We start from the raw sequence: 22,882 nt of genomic DNA on the forward strand, positions 1-22,882 counted from the left end.
CTACCCTTCTACGTGTGCCAGGTAAACACACCACTGATATCACGTCTCATGTTGATGACTCTTCTGCTTTAGTCTCTTAGCATAATGATCGTACTCGCTCTCACAAGCTGGGTAAAGGGCGTCACAAGTGTGACCATTGTGGCAAACTTGGCCACAAAATTTTCAAATGTTATGTCTTATATGGTCGTCCTCCTAAATCTGTTGCGGTGGCTCAAACTACCCCTATGCAACCTTCTACTGTGGACCATACTTCAATTGATACCCCAGGCCAACCTGCTATTTTGAATTTCTTAAATGGTATAAGGATTGTCAGAACCCTAGTTCCACGACTTTTGTTGCACATTCAGGTACATCTTTTGTTGGCCTCACTCACTCCACTATCCTTGGCCCTTGGGTTCTAGATTCAGGTGCCACATATCACATTGGTAATAAATCCTTTTTCTCTTCCCTATCTATTACAGGATATTTACCTTCAATTACCATGGCCAATGGATATAAGGTACCATCACATGGTGTTGGTACTATTAATCTTTTTCCTTCTTTATCTATTGATAATATTCCTTGTTCCTGGGTTTCCATTTAACTTATTATCCATTAGTCGTCTCACTTGTTCCTTTAATTGTGTTATTTCTTTTACCAAAGATTCTGTTTCTTTACAGGACTGGAGTTCAAGCACCGATGTGAGTCTCATGGACTTTATCAACTGCAGATCTTTACACATGTTGGCGCGATTATGGATTCTCCATCTCTCATTCACGCTCGGTTGGGTCATCCTAGTATTGCCAAGATGCAACAACTTGTTCCAAGTTTGTCTAATGTGTCTACTTTATCGTGTCAGTTAGGGAAGCACATTTGTAATTCTTTTCCTAGTAGTGTCTCACAACGTACTTCATCTCCTTTTGCCTTAGTTCACTCTAACATTTGGGGACCAAGTTGTATTAAGTCTAATTTAGGATTTTAGTATTTTGTTACTTTTATAGATAATTATTTAAGATGTAATTTGGTATTTTTAATGAAAAACTGTTCTGAGTTGTTTTCTATATTTCAAATATTTTACAATGAAATTAAAAATCAATTTGAAATTTCCATTAAAATTGTGTAGTGATAATGGACATGAGTATCTTTCTCATTCTTCTAAAAATTTTATGACTTCTCATGGTATTCTTCATCAAACTTCGTGTGCTTATACACCTCAACAAAATGGGATAACTGAGCGCAAGAATAGAAATCTTGTTGAAACAACTCGTACTATTTTAATCCATGGTGATGTTCCTTAGCGTTTTTGGGGTGATGATGTTCTTAGTGCATGTTATCTCATTAATCGCATGCCACCTTCAGTTTTAGATGACAAAATTTCTCATTTTATTTTATTTTCACATGACCCTCTCCACTCTTTACCTCCCAAAGTTTGGGTCCATAAATTATCTCCTAAGTCACACAAATGTGTCTTTTAAGGATTCACTAGATCACAAAAAGGATATAAATGTTTCTCGCCTTTTTCAGTAAATGTCGCCTTAAGTGAATCTTCACTTTACTTTAAGTCTTGTCCTTCTCTTTCTATGTCTTCATCTATTGCTCTTGTTGTGCCTAGTGCACCTAACGATTCACCACCACCACCAACTCTTCAGGTGTATAGTCGTCATCAAACGTCTCATCGCTTATCATCTGACTCTCTTCTGGTGCTAACAGCTCATCCCCCTCCAACTCCAACAGTTGAACCTGATCTTCCTTTTGCTATCCATAAAGGTCTACGTTTTACCCATAATCCCTCTCCACATTATACTGCTTTGAGTTACCATAGACTATTACAGCTGGATTCTTGCTATCAAAGTTGGTCCTTATGGTACTATTGATCGTCTCAAAGCTCGACTTGTGGTTAAGGGTTATATCCAAATTTTTGGTTTAGACTATGGTGATATTTTTTCTCCAGTGGCAAAGATGGTTTTTGTTTGCTTATTCATAGCTATGGCTGCTCTTCAACAATGGCCTCTTTTTCAACTGGATGTCAAAAATGCTTTTCTAAATGGGGATTTGCAGAAAGATATTAATATGGAGCAACTTCCCGATTTTGTTGCTCAGGGGGAGTCTTCTGGATTGGTATGTCGTCTTCAAAAATTCTTATATGGCCTCAAGCAGTCTCCTAGGGTTTGGTTTGAAAAATTTAGCAATGTTGTTCAACAGTTTGGTATGACTCCCAGTGAAATAGATTATTCAATTTTTTATTGCCACTCGAGTGTTGGGTGTTTCTATCTTGTAGTATATGTTGATCACATTGTTCTTACAAGCAGTGATCACAATGACATCTCACAAGTAAAACAACACCTTTGTCAAAACTTTCAGACCAAAAATCTTGGCAAACTAAGATATTTCTTGGGGATTGAGGTAGCACAATCCAATACTGGTATTGTCATCTCTCAAAGAAAATACGCATTTGATATTTTGGAGGAAATTGGGTTGATGAATTCGAAATCTGTTGATACTCCCATGGATCCCAATGTCAAGCTTCTACTCAATTAGGGGAGCCTCTCTCAGATCCTAAGAAGTACAGGAGATTAGTTGGAAAATTGAACTATCTCACTGTTACTCGTCCTAATATTTCCTTTGCAGTTGGTGTAGTGAGTCAATTTCTTAATTCTCCATTTGAAGATCATTGGAATGCAGTCATTCATTTACTAAAGTACATTAAAAACTCTCCTAGAAAAGGTTTGTTATATGGTCATAATAACCATACTAAAGTCGTTTGTTATTCAGATGCTGATTGGGCAGGATCTCTATCTGATAGAAGATCAACTTCTGGTTATTGTGACTCCATTGGTAATAACTTAATCTCTTGGAAGAGCCAGAAACAAAGTGTTGTGGTGAGATCTAGTGCAGAAGCAGAATATAAAGCTATGGCCTCGGCTACTTGTGAGCTTATTTGGCTTAAACAATTACTTTGCAATTTGGAGAGGTTACTCAAATGACACACTTATATGTGATAATCAGATTGTTCTTCATTTAGCTCAAATCTAGTTTTTCATGAAAAGACCAAACATATTGAGATTGATTGTCATTTCATTTGAGAAAAGATTATACCGGGAGATATCAAGACTAAGTTTGTTAATTCAAATAATCAATTAGCAGATATTTTTACTAGGATTGATTACATTTGTAACAAGTTAGGTACATATGATCTATATGCAGCAGCTTGAGGGGAGTGTTAAATATTATTAGATTTAATTAGATATTATTAGATATTTCATATTTATGTAATGGGCTTAGCCCATATGTTTCTTTTCCTATATAAACATAACCCTATGTGTTCAATATACACAAGGAATTTACTTTATTCTTTCTTTTCCTTTAATAAATAAAAACAAAACTGAATGAGTCATGTGTAAATTTGCTAACTAAATACTTAAATTAGTCTTGCCAAGTAACACCAAATCTAATAGAAATATGGAGCAAATCAACAAAATACTGATAATCAATTTAACACCTTTTGTAGGCAAACAAAGATTGTTTGAAGAAAACAAAATGAGATAAAGTATGAAAATTATCAAAAAGGTTATATTACAACACAAGAGGATACGATATCCACCTAAACATAGAAAGTATAAAAAATGAGCCTCGAAGGCCTAAAATTACAACCAAGCTGGCCAATGCATTTGATTATCAAAATGGAAAACATGTTAAAAGGACTACACAAAATCACCAGAAAGGTCGAGCGCATATAACCCTACCCCATAACCTCAATGAAAGATCAAAACTCCAATCCTGTCAGTCAAATACTAGAAAATGCTGAATAAATTTTGCAAATCCATTTAAAAAAAATTAATCAAAGGTTGAACAACATAAGTGTTCCCAAGGAGCTCAAAATATATTCCAAACTGAGAGAACCTGAATAGTAGTGAGAATCATGATTCCAAGAATAAAGCGAAAAAGATTCCAGAATCATCCATGAGGTGAACCCCAAAGAAAGAACAAGTGAACAATCTAACAGATTAAGAATAGGAAAAAAACTTCCTTTAGAAATCTGAGCATTCCGGTTTAACCAAAGGAAGTACATTAAAATAAATAACAACATGAAATACTTGGATCACATTTTAAAATGAAACATTGAAAGCTAGGACAAAGAAGTACCTCCACAAAAGATCTGCCCCCAGGATTTCTCATATCGCATGCCCAGTAATATAAATGACTGCTAGGTAGGCTATTATCACTAATTTTTAGATTCCCCAATGCTGCTTTAATACTAAAGGAGGAAGGGAACACCTTGATGTCTGTAAGCAAACTCTCTTGAAACAAACAAGCAAGCTTGGTTTCATCTTCCTTCATCAAAAGGATTTGAGCCTGTGCCATTTTTAATGTCAGATTGAACATAACTCTGGATTTACCTTTTCCAAACAAACCCTTAACAGCATGATCCTCAACAGCAGTAGATTGTCGATCATCCACATCTCTTGCAACATCATTTTTCATTCTGGCTGTTGAAGAGCTATCTCTAGAAGTTGCAAGGTTCTTATCCTCAATATTAATAGAATTAATAAATTCCATAATGGCTAGGATTGTTGGTCTTCGACAAAAAAATGTCAAGGTAGCTAGAGTAACTATCACCTGAAATGAAAAATAAAATATTTAGTGATAAAAATCATTTAAATTAAAGGCCATTTGTTAAAACCCAACAACACCCACCTGCTTGTCTATATTCTTATACTGAGAAGAGTTCTGGTCATAGATAATTATTTGAGCTTTAACAAAACTCTCCAATGTGTCATTGAGTTCAAGCTCCTTCCTACTACAAGGAGAGTCACTAGGTAGAAGTCCGGTAATACGACTAAACTTTGGGGGTTTCAGAGATGAATAATTAAATTGCATGTCACTGGCAGAACTAGACTGGTATTCTGATGTACCTTCAGGAGACTGCGTAGAATAATCAACACTGTCTGCTAAAGTCTCGGGTGCCTCATAAAACTTATCATCAGTTTCAGTAGAGATCAATACACCACTTTCAACATATTTTCTCATGTTACTATAGAGTAATGAATTTTCATCTGCAGTCCCAATATAAGATCTTGCCAAAAAACAAGGCTGGGACAATAGTTGACTACAGCAAACTAAATCTTCTATTTCCAAAGATTTCAAGATAGTTCCAACATAAATGTTATTGTCTCTGATCGAAACCTCCACCTGTTTAAATATAAATGCCTCAAAAGGGAAGATCAAAGCATCCATCCAGCTAAGAAAACAACAAAGCAGCTATTTACCTGCCCGCCTATTGCCCGAAATTCAAATAATCGTCTTTCTTCATTTAAAAGAACCTTCGTTATGCTCTGATCAGACTACACCAACACACATTTTTAGTTCATGTGGAAATTCCAATTTTAAACTAATACAACAAAAGCCAAAAGGCCCACCTGATAACTATAACTGAAGCAAATCTTTAATTCATCGAGAACACCGGTTACAAACAATCTTTCAGCAATTCCTACATCAATATCATGTTCTGATTCAGTATCCTCATGGTCTGATGAGGTTTCAGATAGACCAGAAATTGGAGCTGTATTCTGCACAGAAAAGTGAAATATCAACTTTTAAAATTCAAACACGTTAGAACTATGACACTGGATACACTAATTCAACAATGGTTGTGAATTTGTTTATATTGGAGAAATAAGTCCTTTTCCTTTTGTATTTTCCAAAGAGTTATGGGGGAAAACAACTACTTCCCTTAATTAATCAGTCACCAAATGCCCACTTAAAATTACAAAATCTTTTATCTAAGAAAATAAAAACTTCACATAGTAACCAAAAACTAATTAGTAAATAAATTGAGGATGTTGTAAATAGCAAAGGATAAAAATATTCTCAATATCTCCATAGTAATTAGGAAAAAATATCTACAGAATCTTCCTATGCATTTCAACATATTTTTATTTCATCATATTAGAGGATTTGATTATTCAAAATAGAGATGATGAGAAAGTAAAAAGTGATTGTTGTAAATAAAATAATTTTTTATTTTCTTCACATAGTTCAAGTTAGTATCAGACCTACCCTACCGATCTTGGAGCCACTTTTCCACTGCCACATTAACAGCTGCAACCACCATTGTTTGCCACGGTCATTGATGTTAGTTGGTTAAAGAAGACAATTTCACCCATGTTAGTTGGTTAAAGAAGACAATTTCACCCATGGGCTTCCTCAGATTCCAAGATCTTGTAGTCAAGTTGAGAATGATTGATATTCATTTACCAACTTGAGGGGGTAGTGTTGTAAATGGCATATTATTAACATAAAGTATTCAAAATATCTCCATTTGAAAAAATTACCATTAGAATCTTCTTATTCATTTCAAAGTATTTTTATTTAGTTCTTTTAAAGGATTTGATTATTACAAACAGAGATGATGACAATGTGATTGGTGTGAATGATATCAGTCAAATAATTTTTTGTTTATCTTACATGGTTCAAGTGAGGATTATAATCAGATTTCATCTTAAAGCCAATTGGCACTAAGCGAAGTTGCCCAACAAATATATAAGCCGCACTAAGACTTGAGCCAACTGATTTGGGAATTCCCGACACTCTCCACATATGCCTATCAAACCAAGCAAGTCTATTACTATAATGAGCTATAGGCTCTAGGCTCTGATAGATTTTATCTTAAAACTAATTGGCATCAAGCGAAGTTGCCCAACAAAAATATAAGTACCAACTTGGGGCAAGTGATGTGGAACTTCCCAAAAATTACTAAGAAGTAAACACAATGTTTTTCTAATGGATACGTTTAAGGCCCTAGCCATTTAGTTCAGTTAGTAAGTTAGTTCAATAGGTCGAGACAGTTACAAGAAAAAATTAAGGTGTGTTGCCTCTAAATAGATGAGGTAATGTAGTCACAATTGGGAATGAAATTGTCCAATTCTGCAATTTTATAGCCCCATGAGTTAGATCACAAGCAGAATTGAATTTCTCCTCAATTGCAAAAAATCTCCAAGCTAAATCATGAGAAACTTGGGAGCGTAGGTATTCTATGCATTGGTTTTTGCAGGTTAAAATCAAGCTCCATAAAAGAAATTCAAGAAAAAACCAAAGCCCATTTACTTCAAGACTTATTCCGCTAGGCACATACCATCAAAACCTAACTACTCATCTTACACGACCTTTTTCTTTGTTCTCACAATGGGGTGCGAGGGTTTTTTCATTTAATTAGCTTCTCTTTTGTGGATTGGTTGACGTTCTTCCCTTCCTATGTTATTATTAGAGATATTTCTCTTTGTATGTTCATTCACTTTACAATCAATAAATGGTTTCTTTCTAGTTTAATATTTAAAAACTTGTATTTAATAACGCATCTAAAGTGTCTAAAGGTAATCTTTTAGTATTTGTGTTATTGCAATTGCATATATTATGTATACTAGATAGGTGCTTAAAACTTGAGGTTGTTCCATCTAATGAACTAGTATCTTGGGTCTGACTCTCTTTTTGTACTTAAATCCGAACAATTAGTTCTTGCTAGTGCTTCTACTCAGAGTTGGGCACCATAGATATGGTCCTCAAAAAGAGGGTGACAATATTAGGAGCTCTACATTAAGTAGGATGAGTTCCTTAATGTGGTATATGACCTTTGATGATTTCCCACACAATGGACTAGTTTTTTGGGTTGGGCTCCTCTTCTACTTAAGTCCACTTAAGTCCGGACAAGATCCCACAAATATCATCTTTTGACCCCTTCTCAATTTCTTTGGTAACAATTGAGACTTTTCTAGAAAACTCATATTAAAGATGGACTCAGTCAATAAATCAATTTTGTTTTCTTCTATTTCTAACACAGCTTCTATTTTCCTTATAGGGTAGTAAGCTAGGGCAACTTAAATAAACAAATTTACCATATTTATTAAGTAGACTTCAACCTCATAAAACCGGCTTATAAGTGAGGTTTGCACCCATTTATATACAATGAAATGTCTTCATCTCTAGTCGATGTGGGATTTCCAACACACCCCCCTCATGCCGAGAGTGATAGCTCGTGCGTGGAACAACATATTATGGGTGGTCCGACCCGATAGTGGGTGGCTTGATAAGCCCACCAAACACTCGCTAGGATAAACTCGAAATAGCTCGGATACCATATTAAGCAGTCGACTTTAAGACTAACTCAACCTCATAAAACCGGCTTATAAGGTGAGGTTTGCACCCACTTATATGAAATGTCCTCAAATCTAGTCGATGTGGGATCTCCAACAATATCGAATTCCTAAACTGAGAGAAATTGATAAGGGCAAATGATGTTTCAAGACCATAAACATACATATGCCATTCGTCAAAATTACATCAGAATTATGAAAAAGTATAAAACCATTCACAACATTCACGTACAAACACACACCAAGAGAAAGGGAAGGAGAAAACAAACTGATGCATAATAAATAGCCCCTTGTAAGCGACTATGCCAGGTTTTCATTGACTCCTTAGATTCACAACGTATAATTAGTGCATTTGTGTCCTCGACAACCTACAACCAATCATTTAATTATTGCTATTAGTAGAAATTCAAACCTTGATGGAACGAACAAAAAGCTACCACCACTGGTTTCTGGATGACAAAAAAAAAATTACCTTATTGTTGGATCGTGTAGGACTACAAACAACCAAAACATGTTGTACATTACCAACAAGCTCTTGTGAAACCTCAGATACCTGCTTCCCTCGTAGGCTATGACAATAAGATTATATAGGTTGTTAATAGCATTTATAAACCAAGCGAAGATGTAGAAAACAAACTAGAAAAACACTTTAATAAGATCTTTCATAATAAGAAAGAAAGCCTTATTAGATACAAAACAATATGTACATTTTTGTTGTCATTTCATTGTAATTTCAGTAACATCTACTCTATTAACAGAGTTTATTAGTTGAAGACTCGGCATACAGCTTACACATAAAAATCTTCACCCTTTCAACTATTTCACTTTGTTGATAATCAAATTAAATATTTTTAATCCTATTATGATAAATATTAAAAAGTGAACTTAAAGAATATCTCAATCTTACAAAACCGACTTATAAGGTGGAGTTTACACCCACTTATATACTATGAAATATCTTTATCTCTAGCTTTTTTTTTTTATCAGCAAAGAATGAAATTAAATTAAGAGGGATACAAAAGGGGTATCTCAACCCTTTTACATAAACCAAACCACATTAAGAATCTCCAAGAAAAAAGAGATGAACAAACACCCCAGAAGCAATAGATAGATAATGTTTGCTGCATAAGCTAGACATCCTATTCCAGCTAGCATCGTGCTCGTATTAGAATGCTATAAGCACTGCAAACTGCAGCTACAAAACCATCAAAAACACCCTGCCTCTATTGGTCTTATTATAAGACACATCAAAACATAATCCTCCATCATGTCCTTAACATTCCTTTTGACTCCCTGACATACAAGCACATATGTCCTTTCAAATCTTGCACCAGCTGCAGGCCGTGACAAACCCACCAACACCTCCAACCAACTATAAATCCAGTATAGGCCGTAGTCTTAAAATTCTTGACATCTAGGAGTCCTAATTATAACTTCTAATGCAAAGCATTGGATTAAGAATCCAGTCTACGAAAGAATAAGAAAAGGAATGCACCTTGTGCTTCATCCAAAGCCAGGATTTGAGTTGAGCCTTCTGAAACACCTCCTCCGCATCTACTAGCCCTTTTTTTAATACAATCAGGTTCCTTTGGTCCCAGATACACCTAATAACAGATGCCCAAACACCTTTCCATACCAGGTTTTGCTTCTTACTAGCATTGCTCAGATAAAAACTCATAAAGTGCAGATTTAAATCATTATGTTGAACAAAAGAGATACCTATCCATTTGAAGCACAAGGACCATACCCAATGTGCATATTTACACTCCAAGAAGATATGTTGACAAGACTCATCCTTAAGCTGACACATTGCACATAACGTAGATTCCATCATCGCCCCTCTCCTACTCAAACTCACCCTTGTTTGCATTCTATCCAGCAGCACTCTCCAAGCTGTCACGATCACATTTGGGAATGCCTTAATCTTCCAAAGGAAATTAAACACATCAGATTGGGTTCCACAAGACTGCTTGGTGAGGCACTCATAAGCAGAATTCACAGAAAAAAGGCATGGTTCTTCCTTCCCCCACACCTGCACATCCACATCATTCCTTCTCAATAGGGCCCCCGATAGAAGTGTAAAGAGGTCTGCTTCCAGTGATGATTCTCACTCAAATCTGGCACACCTCCATGTCAGCCTCCATCTCCAATCCGAATTAATCCACACGCCAACTTCACCCACTATTTGCCCCTGGTTTAAGGATAGGGAGAACAGTCTAGGAAGCAAGGATTTGAGATCAGAGCTCCCAACCCACACCTCCAACCAAAACTTAACTTTGTCTCCACACCCTAGTTTCCAGCTTAGTTCTTCTTGAAACCATCATTTTCCTCCTCCCTCCTTGCACACTTTATAGAGATCTTTCCACCACCAATCTTTATCTCTAGTTGATGTTGAATCTCCAACACACACCCCTCACACCGAGACCCTCTAACTCATGCGTGAGATTATATTTATGAGTGGTCCAATAGCGGGCGGCCTGATAAGTCCAAAAAACCTCACTAAGATAGACTTCATATTAAGAAGTGGATTTTAAGTCTAACTCAACCTTATAAAACCGGCTTATAAAATGAAATTTACACTCATTTATATATTATAAAATGTTCTTATCTCTAGTTGATATGGGATCTCTAACACACCCTCTCACGTCGAGACTTGCCAACTCGTGCATGGGACTATCGATAGCGGGTGACCTGATAAGCCTAACAAATTCTTGCTGCTAGAATAAACTCCAAATGGCTCTTATACCATATTAAGAAGTAAACTTTAAGCCTAAAATCGACTTATAAGATGAGATTTGCACCCATTTATATATTATGAAATATTCTTATTTCTAGTTGACGTGGGATCTCCAACAATAAATTTAGCTTATAGGAATGAATATCTTCTTATGATGTAAAATGAATACAATAAGAGAAGTTCTTTGAAAAGTGTCCCTTAGATAATTTTTGGTGCTTATATGCCCATCCTCTATGCCAGCCACCTTTTTTCTCACATGACATTTCAATCCAAACAACCTCTAACAAAATTAACAGTGTTGACATAATGGTGTGCCTTATTAAAACTAACAAAATGTATTTGCATAGAACCACAACCAGAACATCCCTTTCCACCACGACCAAATTGTCCTCTATGACGTTGTCTAGCACACGAAAATATGCATATGTCTTTTCTCATACTTCATATGAATGAACAATCCCAAGAATATGTGACAAGATTGTGCTGCAAAGAGAGGACTAAAGCCACACAAAAGCATTACCCTAAACCCTAGACATGAACTTGCATTAGAGCAAAGGAATTAGACTCTTCTAGACCCACAATTCCTACCTCAGTCCCTGCAGTCCCTCCATAAATTCAATCAACTCCTAAAGCCACTTGCTTCAATCCACCCAAAACAAGAAGGAAATGGAGAATCGAAGTACCTTCTTCAAGAATTTGGCTCTTTATGGACTCTCTGTAATATTCAACAACCCAAAACCAAATTCTAGGATTCTCGATGACTCCAACAATGGCATATGACTCCTCTTCTTCACATTCCTCCAAAGCCATTAAGTTAAGTCCCTACTTAGTTGGCTTTTAAATATTGTCATCTTTGTAAATAACTTTTCTTATTGCAAGTACTTAAGTTTGATGAAAAAATACGTTTAAATTGTTTTCTATTTTTACGAACTTTAATATCAAAATAACAATGCAATTTGGCTTTCCCATCAAATCTCTTCAAGTTATAATGCACTTGAGTCTTTATCTGATCAATTTCAACAATTATAGTTTCCAAAGGAATTCTAAATGGTATTGTTAAATGAAAAATTAGATATATTATTGAAATGACTTAGACCCTTTTGATGGCCATGTTTTCACACCATTTCTAGATAAACATTGTCAAATCCTTTGGACACTCATTGGACAGTTGTTAAAAGAATCCTGAAGTATCTTAAGGGCACTATCTCTTATGGTCTTCACATGCAACCAGCCTCTCGAACTCAACCTTTTTCTATCACAGCCATGTGTGACTGGGCCTCTGATATTGAGGATAAAGGTCTACATTTGGATCTTCAATATTTTTGGCACCTAATCTCATTTCTTGGTGGTCTCGCAAGAAGAGTGTCATGGCCAAATCAAGCACTGAAGCTGAATATTGCTACTTCTCAGTCTTCTGCAAAAATTATCTGGATTCCAACTCTTTTGAAAGAATTACCAATTTCTTTCTCGACTATAAACTTAAAATTCTGATAGACTGGATTACCAATGGAGAGGCCTTGGAGTTTATCTGGCCAAGCCTCTAAAGCAAAACTTGGATATTTGTAAAACTGATACATGAAGACGATGAAGGAGAGGAAGTAAAGTGTGTAATAACAGCAATGTACATCAAGGCTGTACATGGTGCACTTGTGTTCCTATCACACCACTAAAGCCATCGGACTTAAGATCACATTCAGGAGTCAATGGGTCATTCCAGACTAAACCACCATGGAAATACATCATAGACACATCTTACCAGAGTAGACAGCTAGACTTGCAGCATCTGAATTTTGCAAAGTGGATTTAATTTTTATCAAGGTCAAACATAAATTGGTTTTGGTAATTAAAATTATGAAGAAGAGGATCAGACAGAATCCACAGAGACAAATAATTGTTGTGAATTATGCAAACATGTCATTTGCCTCCCAACAAGTGAATTTATATGTAAGGAATAAAGTACATACAATTGTTGTACAACCGTTTTCTATGAAGGATAGAAAACATAGGATTTTAGGGTTTAAAATCTCATCCAAAATAATTACAGAATCCCTTCAAGTCTTAAGATCAATTATATTACGAAATAAATAAAATTACAAAATATGTTTCTACTTTCATTAAAATAGGAAATACAAAAAAATCAACAAATTGAACAACAAATATAAGCAATACCAAAGCTAAACAAAGAAATTGACTGCAATCCTTAAATGTAATATAAGCAAAATCTTGTAATATAGTATGATAACGAAACACACAAAAAAAAGGCATCTGTACCTGGTATACTGTTTATAAGATTTTGAGTCAGGGCTTTCAAGTACATAAAGAAATGGCCCAACTAAGCAGAAGTATCTACGCTGCCACAAAGCCTCCCTAACTCCAACACCCTATTACATTTTTATAGGAGACGTGATATAAATATAACAGATTATGATTGAACTACATGGACAAAAATATAGCCAATGACAAACCTAGAGGGTCAGAAAGAGACCAATACCTTCCAAGTTAATAGGGACAACCACCCCTCAAGATCAGCCTGATTCCAAGGACGAAGAAACTCAGAGCTGTCACCATCCTCCTCCTCAAAAATCTTTATCACATGCATCAGCCGATGATACCGAGCAGGTGAAAAATGAAAGGCCAATGATGGAAGCCTCACAGCAAGACGTGTTGCAGGATAATATGGAGTCTCTAAACGAATCTGATCACAATAAGGAAAAAAAGTTGGAATGCTTCTATCAAGAAAAATTCCAACAGGTCCGGAATTTTACCTGTTGAAGCTGTAAGATGACTCCACACTTGTCAATAATTGGGAAGAAACTACTGTTAGCAGAATGGGCCGACTTATTCAGAGAAACTTGACTCCAGTGATAGTCCCCATCAAACAAAAATGCTGATACATCACTTAAGACCAAATCAAATCGCAGGTACATATTATCCTCAGCTGATTCCTGCTGTTGGTCATCCTGAATACATATTTTATAGTTTTTAACAGATTAAAAAGTTCAAAATAAAGATATTACTAAAATTATCCGGAGTATCCACCTGTGTGTGAATCATCAAGTTCCCTAGGTCTAGTAAAAGCTTTGTAGCATGGGTATTGTCCGGACAAAAATCAGTAGGAATAGTAATTTTTGGAGCTGCAATATCCAAATCCAATGAAAACCTAACAGATAAGCAACAATAACTAGAATTAGCAAGAAGCTTCTCAAGAACAACAAACTATAAAAAAAAATCCAGAATAATGTAGTATTACAAAAATTTCATAAATCATTTTCGATTTCTTAACATCTCCCACTTTGCTGCTTAAGTAATTGTTTTAAATATATGGTAGTATTTGACCATGATTGGTCAGACATTGTGAAAGGATCTAACAACTATATTGTATTTATTATTCCTTAAGCTAACAACCAATCAGGATCAGAGTAGCCAACAACAACTTGGGCATTGCCGTTAGTTTCATTTAAAGAAAAGTTTTCATTACAAAAAAAGGATTGTTAGCTACCAAATACAAAAACTAACAATCAAAAGTAGCAATAAAAACTAACTTACACATTTACAACAAAAGTAAAGTCTAATTGAGTTTAACAACAAATGTTTCAATGTGGCTTGATTTGTCAATGGTTCATCCTAACAAGATAGGAGTTTGACATTGGAATACATTAGGGTGTCATGTCACTAGGTCAGCAGTCCAACATGCATGCTTCTTCAAGTATGACTAAAGCATGCTTGATTTAGCCATAGAAACACTAGTATTAGATTGAGCAATCACAATCCCTAAAATAATTGAGAATGCCTAAATATTTTTTCTAAATATGGTGTCCAAATCATTTCTTGTATAGACAATGCTATCTTCATAAACAACTAAGTAAATAGAAAAGATGTACATCCTAGAACAATGATTAAGTTGGGTAAGTGGGTTGCTAAACCATTGGAGCACCCAGTGAAAATATATGATTGGAAATTATGAGAGCCCAAAACAGAAGCTGGCAAAATATCAAAGGATCATGAAAGTTTATTTATCTATTCTACACTAGGCCAAACGCTTATGCAATAAATGTGTTCAGTCAAGAGAAGCAGTCAATCCTAGAGCAATGATTAAGTTGGGTAAGTGGGTTGGTAAACCATTGGATAACTTCAGTGTAGAACCATATAATCGGAGGATGAGAACCCAAAAATGAAAATGGTAAAATATAAAAGGTTCATGGAAAGTTTATTTATCTATTCTACACTAGGCCAGACAAAGCTTATGCAATAAATGTGTTCAGTCAATTTATGCATAATCAGTATTTAAAGGCTAGCCCAAAAAGTAGGCTACTAACGAAGAAAGAGGGGAGAATTGATGTGATGTTGGGTCATGACAAGAATGTCCACGGACATACACAAAAGTCCAAATAATGGGAGTCAATTATTGATCAAAGTTCCACCCCAAGATACATGTTTTTTGGAGGAGCAAAATGCAGTGGCAAGGTCAATTTTAGAGGCAAAAATTTTAGCTACAACTTAAAAGGGTTTGTGAATTTTGGATACAGAACATTCTTGATGACCTTACACTATAATATGAAGCTGCTTTGTGACAAGTCCACAATTAACATTTCACACAACAAAGTTCAACAGGATAGAATAGAACAAAGCATACAGAGATGTGCCAACATTTTATTAAGGAGAAACTAGGTAATAGTATCACAGCTACAGAATAGATCCCTTCAATGCTTTAATTGGTCTGTATTCACCAAGAGACTTCCTAAAGAATAGTTTCAAGATCTCACTTGAGAGCTAGGAACAACATGTGTTCATTCACCAACGACGAGTGTCATAAGAATTACCATAATTAACAAACATTTGAATTTTGATCCTCTTGTTGAATTTGTTAAAATTTATTACCTAATTTCCAGTAATTAGGGCATATTTGATTTGTACAGACTCTATTAGACATCATTTCCCAATATTTCCTTATTTAGATTAGATTATATTAGAATCCACTAATAATGTCATATCTCCCTTTGTATTATCAAGCAATAACATTTAGAGATTATTTTCAATTTCAAGTAAAGAGATGGAATTGAACCACAGTGAGAGAAGGATTAAATCACTAAGCCACATATTGAATCAGAAAAGAATTGAGCTAACATTGCAGGCATCAGTCCATGCAGTTATATATATGATGTACATCATTAGTTCCAAGAGGATCCAATCAGCACATGTAAATGAGTGATAGAACAGTTTCTTACTCATGGCTCACACATATAATAGAGCAAGACAGACAGAAGATAACCTGGCATGATCCTTTAATGCTCTGTTCATTTGCTGTTGTGCAGTGCGCTTTACTTCATCAATTGTCATCTAGGAACAATGATACAAGCTTAATGATAACACCCTTTTGCACAAGATTAAACAAAATTTTCTAGCAAGTCAAAAATAAATTCCATTTTTTCGCATGAGAAAATATGTCAGCAGAAATAAAATGATAAGAAAAAGAACAGAAAAGATGAACATACACAGTACAGTGAGAGCTTGAAATATAGGGAAGCTAGTAAACTAAAATTGATATGGTTTTACTCAATCCTATTTTCATCTCAGCTTACTATCATTCAAGATAACAGAGTTTGGGCTTCAGATTTTTCAACTTTTCCCACACAAACTCATTTCAATTCCTCCCTCACTCCTCCCAATCACCAGACATTTTTCAAGTAACCAGTTAGTAAATCCAAGTGTCCCTCTAATCTTAAGTCCTTTTTCGGGAGTCTGGATACCAGGACTTCATACAATTAAAACAACTGATCCAATGCAAATTCAGAAGCATCACCTTATTTCATGATGTGCTCTTCATGTTCAGGATATATGGAGCACTTATTCTTGTAGAAGGCAATGTCTTTCATACTAAAATTTGTTTGGGGTCCTGGTGAGCCTTAGATGTGTCCCATTTTCAAATAGTTTCTTGCGGTTAAATTTCAAGGCTTTGGTAAAAATGAAGCAAAAGTTCATTGGGATTCATTATTAAGTTTTTCGCTTTTTGCAGTTCTGGTTCATTTGATTGGAGAAGAACGGTTATGTCTTTCACAAAGTATCACCACTTAACCTTCTTAATCAATATACAGAGTCCAGGAATCATAGTTAATGTACAATTCCAGCTCTGAATTTTAACATGTTTCCAAATAGCATAGATATCAAGTCAAATAATACCTGTACAGCAGCTGCAGTTTCTAGTGCTATTGTCTGACTTACAGCAGTATTACTTTCAAAGAATTTCACAATTTGATCAATACTGTCCTTCATGTACTGTCCAAACTCCAAAGACAAATCAGTAAACAAGTAAACCAAACAAATAAAAACTCAAGTAGAAGAAGGGGTGGAAATTGACAAACAGCATACAGTCATATAACAAGGAGAAGCTTTGGCAACCATCCTCCAGTCCAACTTGTCATCGAAAGGTTTGTAATGGAAAACACCAACTAAGGAGTCATAGGAAGTCGCACTCTGAAGGGATGTGAAACAAATATTCCACATATCACAACTTGTACGAGCATAAAAATCAAGAATGCAGAAAATTAATGTCAATGACAGCCTAACCTCAGCAAGGAGACCTGTTGGTGATGATAACTTGTATGAGCCCAACTTAATGTCAAAGACCTTTGTTTCTGGATAAAGCTTTATTGAGCAACTGAGATCTTCACATGATAATTCAGCAACAGACTCTTTGGTTTCCCCGATAAGCTTTGAAGCATTATGATTCATGTGAACTTCCAGGAAAGTATGAATAACATCCGCCTTGCTATTTACAGCCAATTGTCCATCATCACCCTCCTTATATCCTATTATTTTATTTAACTGGTTCCAGTCCTCTTCACTGAAATTAAATTCATCACTTTCCTCTTTAGGAGATTCACTAGTCCTGTAGCATGATCATAGGTGAGTAACACAGTAAAAACTAAAACTAAATTCATTAGTTAATTACTGATACAAGAAAATATTTTAGACAAGACTTCACCATCCAAATGACCACCAAGATTTCTGTGCTTTCTGTTTCCTCATGTTATGGTTTGACTCTGCCGTTTGTTCCACAAACTTGTGAGCCAACATTCTGCAAAACCGCAAAATATAATACTTCAAGGTCAAAGAATAAACAAGAGGGTTCCAAGGTCTACTATATAAGTAACATATAGATGCATAAAACTTTCAATTAAACCCAAATTTGTGGATTGAACAATTGTAAAAGTGCATGTGAAGGAAGAGATATCTGATGCTCGTACAGTGAATAAAAAGAAGCACCTAGAGATCTTTCTTTATAATAATACAGCTTCCAAACCATACACACCAATAAAGTAGTATGAAGAATCATCAATGGAGCCTCATACCAAAAGTCAAAAATATACCAAGGCAAAAAGAGAGCTTGCTTGCTCGTCTGAAGTAAAGACAATATTAACGGATCAAGATGCCATAATTTTTATTAAAATGGCAATGAAAATTGCAAAGATGCTTTTTACTAATTTTTAACCTATGATTCATTAAAAAAAATTATGTATGCAGATGTACACAGACTGGTTATGATACTACAGTTGAATCAATCATAGGCTCACATACCCTTGTTTTTCATATGATTAATTCAATATTAATATTAAATACTAACATTTCAAAACAAACAACGTACCTCCATTGCAATATAAGTTCAATATCAAGTTCCCGATCTAGGTCTTCAATCTCTTTGTTACCACTAATTGTAACCTGAGTGGGGTCAGATTTAAGTAGTGCAGCATACAGAGAGATATATCTCTTCCGCAAGCCTGCATATCTTAAAACTTGCTCCCATGACATTTTTCCACTGACAAGCACAATATCCATAGTCAATGAAATATAAACATTAAAATATGATAAATAAAGATTAACTATCACCATGGATACCACAAAGCTCTAATATTATTTTTCAAAAATGTAAGTACATACAACATTCTGAATGTTGAAGCAGCAAGCTTAAGAGGTGTTGGTTTGATGAGAATATAACAAACCAAACACCCTTTAAACTTTATTTAAGACTAAGGTTGAGAAATAGACTGACGAAAGCTGAGTGGAAATTTTAGAACTGCAGCTTCCTAATATCACCTTTAAACTTTATTTAAGATTAAGGTTGAGTAATAGACTGACGAAAGCTGAGTGGAAATTTTAGAACTGCAGCTTCCTAATATCACTTGGGAAACCACCCGTTCAAATTTGAAAAGCAACATACAGATGCAAAAAATCAAAATGTAATCCAAGAAATTTGATGAATGAACTAATCCAAGAAAACTACAGATTATATGCACCAAGAAAACATTCCCCTTTTTGCTTCCAAAACTTCTAATAGAAGGGAGCAGCAAATACATGGAAATTTTCATCTGCTTACTCAAATGACAAGTACTTAACAGCCTAATGAATAGAATTAAGTCTGATGGACAGCAGATTGAATACCAGTGTATCAAAAATAGAATATTCTCTCCTGTGAATCTTTCCGGTTCTTTGGCAACAAGTAACATGCATTCTACTATTGATGAATTGAAAATTATTAAGGCATGTTTTATTGTTTGCAGGTCAAGGAAATCAGATAAGATATTTAAGTAGATCGGACTGCTCCTGAAACAGGATGACTAAAATGCAGTACAAATGGAGCATACTTGGATCATAGACATAAATCAGCTAGTGATAGTATCTTTATATATTAAAAAGCTAAAGTATAGGCTGTTTTGCAATATCTCTACATGTATAGTTAGTCTTTGAGGCAGAGCTTATGGGAGTTATTCATGCTATTAAGATTACTATTAAAAAGGATGGAGAGCTCTTTGGATTATTGCGACTGATTCTTTGCTTACTGTGAAATTTTTTTATAATAGCTCTTTGGTTCTTTGGAAGTTAAGTAATAGATGGTTTAATGTTTTAGAGTCCATCAGGAGTATACATATCAGATTTTCTTATATTTTCAGAAAAGGAAATAGATGTGTTCATAGTTTTGCAGCTTAAGGTTTGCAGCTTAAGGTTTGACAACTTCCTTGTAATGTTTCTAACTTTTGTTGGGATAGGTGTGATCTTCTGCACTTTCGTTTCTCTTAGGGTTTGATTTGACTCACCCACTTCAGTATTTCTTTTCTCTTCAATAATATTTTTAAGAATGTTGCATGTGATTCGTACAAGTCGCAGAGTTAACCTAGATTATAGATACATCTGCAACTTGTATAGTGATGCAATAACATTCCTTCAATTGACTAAAACAAGTATCATTGACCAAAACAAAAACCTACATGAGAAGAAAAATTAGATTTCCCCAATTTCAGACCTTGTGTTTCAATAGGAATTTCACAATTTTAAGAAATAGAGATTATTAAAAAACAAGACAAATAATCAATACCACTATGAGTAAGTTTGCTTTTCGAGATTAGATTAAAAGGACATACAGGAAAAAATAAGACAGTTTAAACTAAAATGAGGAAGAGGACAGACTTTAATCTGAAATCTGCAAGAGTAAAATAAGGCATAGAGTCCGAAAAGGTCAAAAAGGGAAGAAGATATTGGTTACTAAGCATATGATCTTAGTCACCAAAATCAAGTATCCAAGGTCCAACAAAAGAGGACTGAAACAAAATCTCCAAGATTACCAAACTGAGCCACAACTAAAATCAATGATGCAGTTTGGTTGGCTGCTTGGTGCTTTAGAAGTTTACGATACTCAACTGCAACTGCAGAAATCGTGATATCAGAATTCAGAATTGTGAAATGATGAGCCCTACCTTAGCCTTGAAACCATAACTAGACAGCAGTGGCCAAGAGCTGTAATTTGCTGTCCCTATAAGCTTTTCACAAGGGATCATTGGTATGCTGGTGAAAGTCATGAGAGATTAAGTGAAAGCCAAATCAGAGGAAACCATAAAGTCAAACTAAGCCCAAAAAGTGGTTCATTGGAGAAGGAGAAGCACAGCTGCGAGGTCATCGAAGTGTGGGTCACAGGAAAACATCATCATGCGCTGATTTGAGGGTAGTGTGTAAGACAGACGCATTGAAAATAGGTGACAAATTCAACAGATTTAGGTAGTAATTCCTGCATGGTGGTGGTCGTTGAGTACACCAACTACAGTGGTTTCTGCTCATCAGAGAAATGAGAGCTTGAAAGAGGTGAATGAAGGATTGCAGGGTTTTGTGAACAGTGCTTATAAATAGTACTGTGTGAACAGTTCACTGCAGAAAATAAAATAGGGAAAAGGGAAACCTAGCTCTATGACACCGTAAAGAGTTTCAACACAAAGGAAAAAAAACAGAAAGAATCAACAAGCAAAAGTAATGTGGTTCAATTGAAGTGTTAACAAACTTTAATTTACGTCTAGGACAGAATTCACTGTCCCATAAATTACAACTCGAAGTTCCTCTCTTACAATGAACTCTTGCTCAACTCACTTTACACAATGAAAAGTGTTGAACAACAACTTTAAGTTAGTTTTAAATTTCGTTACAGGTTCCTATGTATAGACACAACTACCATAACTAACTTCAGTGAAAGGCGTCTAAACATGTTGAAAAGACAAGTGAACAGTGCTTCATGCTTCTGATCCTACAAAGAACAATAGAAGAGGCAGCACAGTAACATATAAGAAGCACTTGTTTTATCCATCGCCATTCATCCCATCTAGAGACTTCTGGCACAATTTTTAACTCCTTTGACTACACACTCCAAAATATTTGGTGTCCTAGTTGAGAGTTTCAATTTATAAGAATGAATGATAATCATAAAAACAATTTCATGAAAAGTCTCATGTGTGCAGATTAAGGATGAATATCTTGTAATGGAAGATTTGAGGAACAAGTACATACACAACAACTCTAATATATTAACTTTCTTCCAAGATAATTCAGACAAACAATAGTCACTAGCTTTATTTAATTGTAAACTAGGCTGTAAATTGGGGTTACTTATGCAAGTTACACTCCCTGTCTACAGAAATTGGTATTTACAAAATTTAGCTCGGCAAAAGACTTAACAGAATCGGAATGTGTTCAAATACCTAGCCTTCTTTATCTGGTCAGATACAGTTCTGTAAGCATATTTCCACCAAGACCTGGAATCAGCTTTTACTGGCACTAGTGGACGATAATGTGCATACTTCAGACGTTGATTAAATGCAGCAAAGTTGTCTGCTAATTTCATGATATCCCCATAGCCATCCTACAAAGAAAAAAAATGCAAAGATTATCTCCAAAAATAAACACAATCTCCAAAGACAAGAAAAAACAAGTCAAATGAACCTTAGATATGCTGATTGTAACATCGTCCAAGTTCACCACAGCCTTCTGTAAAGGTTTTTTGCTATCAGCGACTTCAGTTGGCAGTAGCTTGGAGTACTTTGCTTTTCCAGTCACTGGTTGCAGAATGTATGAATGCTTTCTTAACAAATTATCAGCTGGCTTCCCATCTATAGTCCCATACTTAAATATCTGAATTTTTTTATGAGAAAATCATTTCCAAGAAACTAAAAGAAAAGAAGAGGTAAGATAATAAAATTACAATGAAAACATTATAAAGTTACATTGTTCAAGATTTCAAGTGTGATGATTTTCAAGTTAATAAACATTATTGTGCTTCCTTTCTACCTGGTGTCTTACTCCTTTTTATCTTATTCATTCTTATGTATGTGGAACTTGTTACTGAATTGTTTATGGGGTTAGATGGTATGTAACTTTCATGGATGAGAGTATACCCGTGTAACATGAACATACCTTATTAAGCAAAAATTCTTAGTTTGTCAAATATTTGATATCTTTTTCATTTTCTTAAATCAGCTTGTTAGTTCCATAAAACGAATCTGGTTAGACAATGTTAGACACCTTCTTAAGCAAAAATTCTTAGTTTGTCAAATATTTGACATCTTTTTCATTTTTTGAAATCAGTTTGTTAGTTTCATTAAATGAATCTGGTTAGACAATGGTACCGACTATGTTAACCTAGAATATTTCAAGTTTGTTACAGATGTAAGTATCATTCATGATCTCACCTAATACACCCCCAACAAAA

The 22,882-nt window shown here is 35.0% G+C and overlaps 1 protein-coding gene across 2 annotated transcripts in view; it reads right to left on the reverse strand.

Moving 5' to 3' along the window:
- Positions 1 to 22,882, reverse strand: part of LOC137809959 (pleckstrin homology (PH) domain-containing protein) — a 74,698-nt gene that overhangs the window by 46,112 nt on the left and 5,704 nt on the right. For both annotated transcript variants that reach the window (XR_016518310.1, XM_068611028.2), the window contains exons 8-25: positions 22,117 to 22,305; positions 21,876 to 22,036; positions 18,506 to 18,676; positions 17,846 to 17,938; positions 17,428 to 17,749; positions 17,230 to 17,334; positions 17,041 to 17,136; positions 16,133 to 16,200; positions 13,903 to 14,023; positions 13,629 to 13,823; positions 13,355 to 13,558; positions 13,135 to 13,244; positions 8,599 to 8,695; positions 8,396 to 8,494; positions 5,397 to 5,546; positions 5,247 to 5,321; positions 4,675 to 5,169; positions 4,123 to 4,596 (exon numbers count right to left, since the gene is read on the reverse strand). Coding sequence is in view for 1 of the 2 variants with exons in the window: in XM_068611028.2 (XP_068467129.2) it covers positions 4,123 to 4,596; positions 4,675 to 5,169; positions 5,247 to 5,321; positions 5,397 to 5,546; positions 8,396 to 8,494; positions 8,599 to 8,695; positions 13,135 to 13,244; positions 13,355 to 13,558; positions 13,629 to 13,823; positions 13,903 to 14,023; positions 16,133 to 16,200; positions 17,041 to 17,136; positions 17,230 to 17,334; positions 17,428 to 17,749; positions 17,846 to 17,938; positions 18,506 to 18,676; positions 21,876 to 22,036; positions 22,117 to 22,305 (3,225 nt within the window). In the remaining variant the exon portion in view is untranslated. The remainder of the gene's footprint in view (positions 1 to 4,122; positions 4,597 to 4,674; positions 5,170 to 5,246; positions 5,322 to 5,396; positions 5,547 to 8,395; positions 8,495 to 8,598; positions 8,696 to 13,134; positions 13,245 to 13,354; positions 13,559 to 13,628; positions 13,824 to 13,902; positions 14,024 to 16,132; positions 16,201 to 17,040; positions 17,137 to 17,229; positions 17,335 to 17,427; positions 17,750 to 17,845; positions 17,939 to 18,505; positions 18,677 to 21,875; positions 22,037 to 22,116; positions 22,306 to 22,882) is intronic.

Source organism: Phaseolus vulgaris, chromosome 2 (genome assembly GCF_051622355.1).
Source record: "Phaseolus vulgaris cultivar YP4 chromosome 2, ASM5162235v1, whole genome shotgun sequence".
NCBI lineage: Eukaryota > Viridiplantae > Streptophyta > Magnoliopsida > Fabales > Fabaceae > Phaseolus > Phaseolus vulgaris.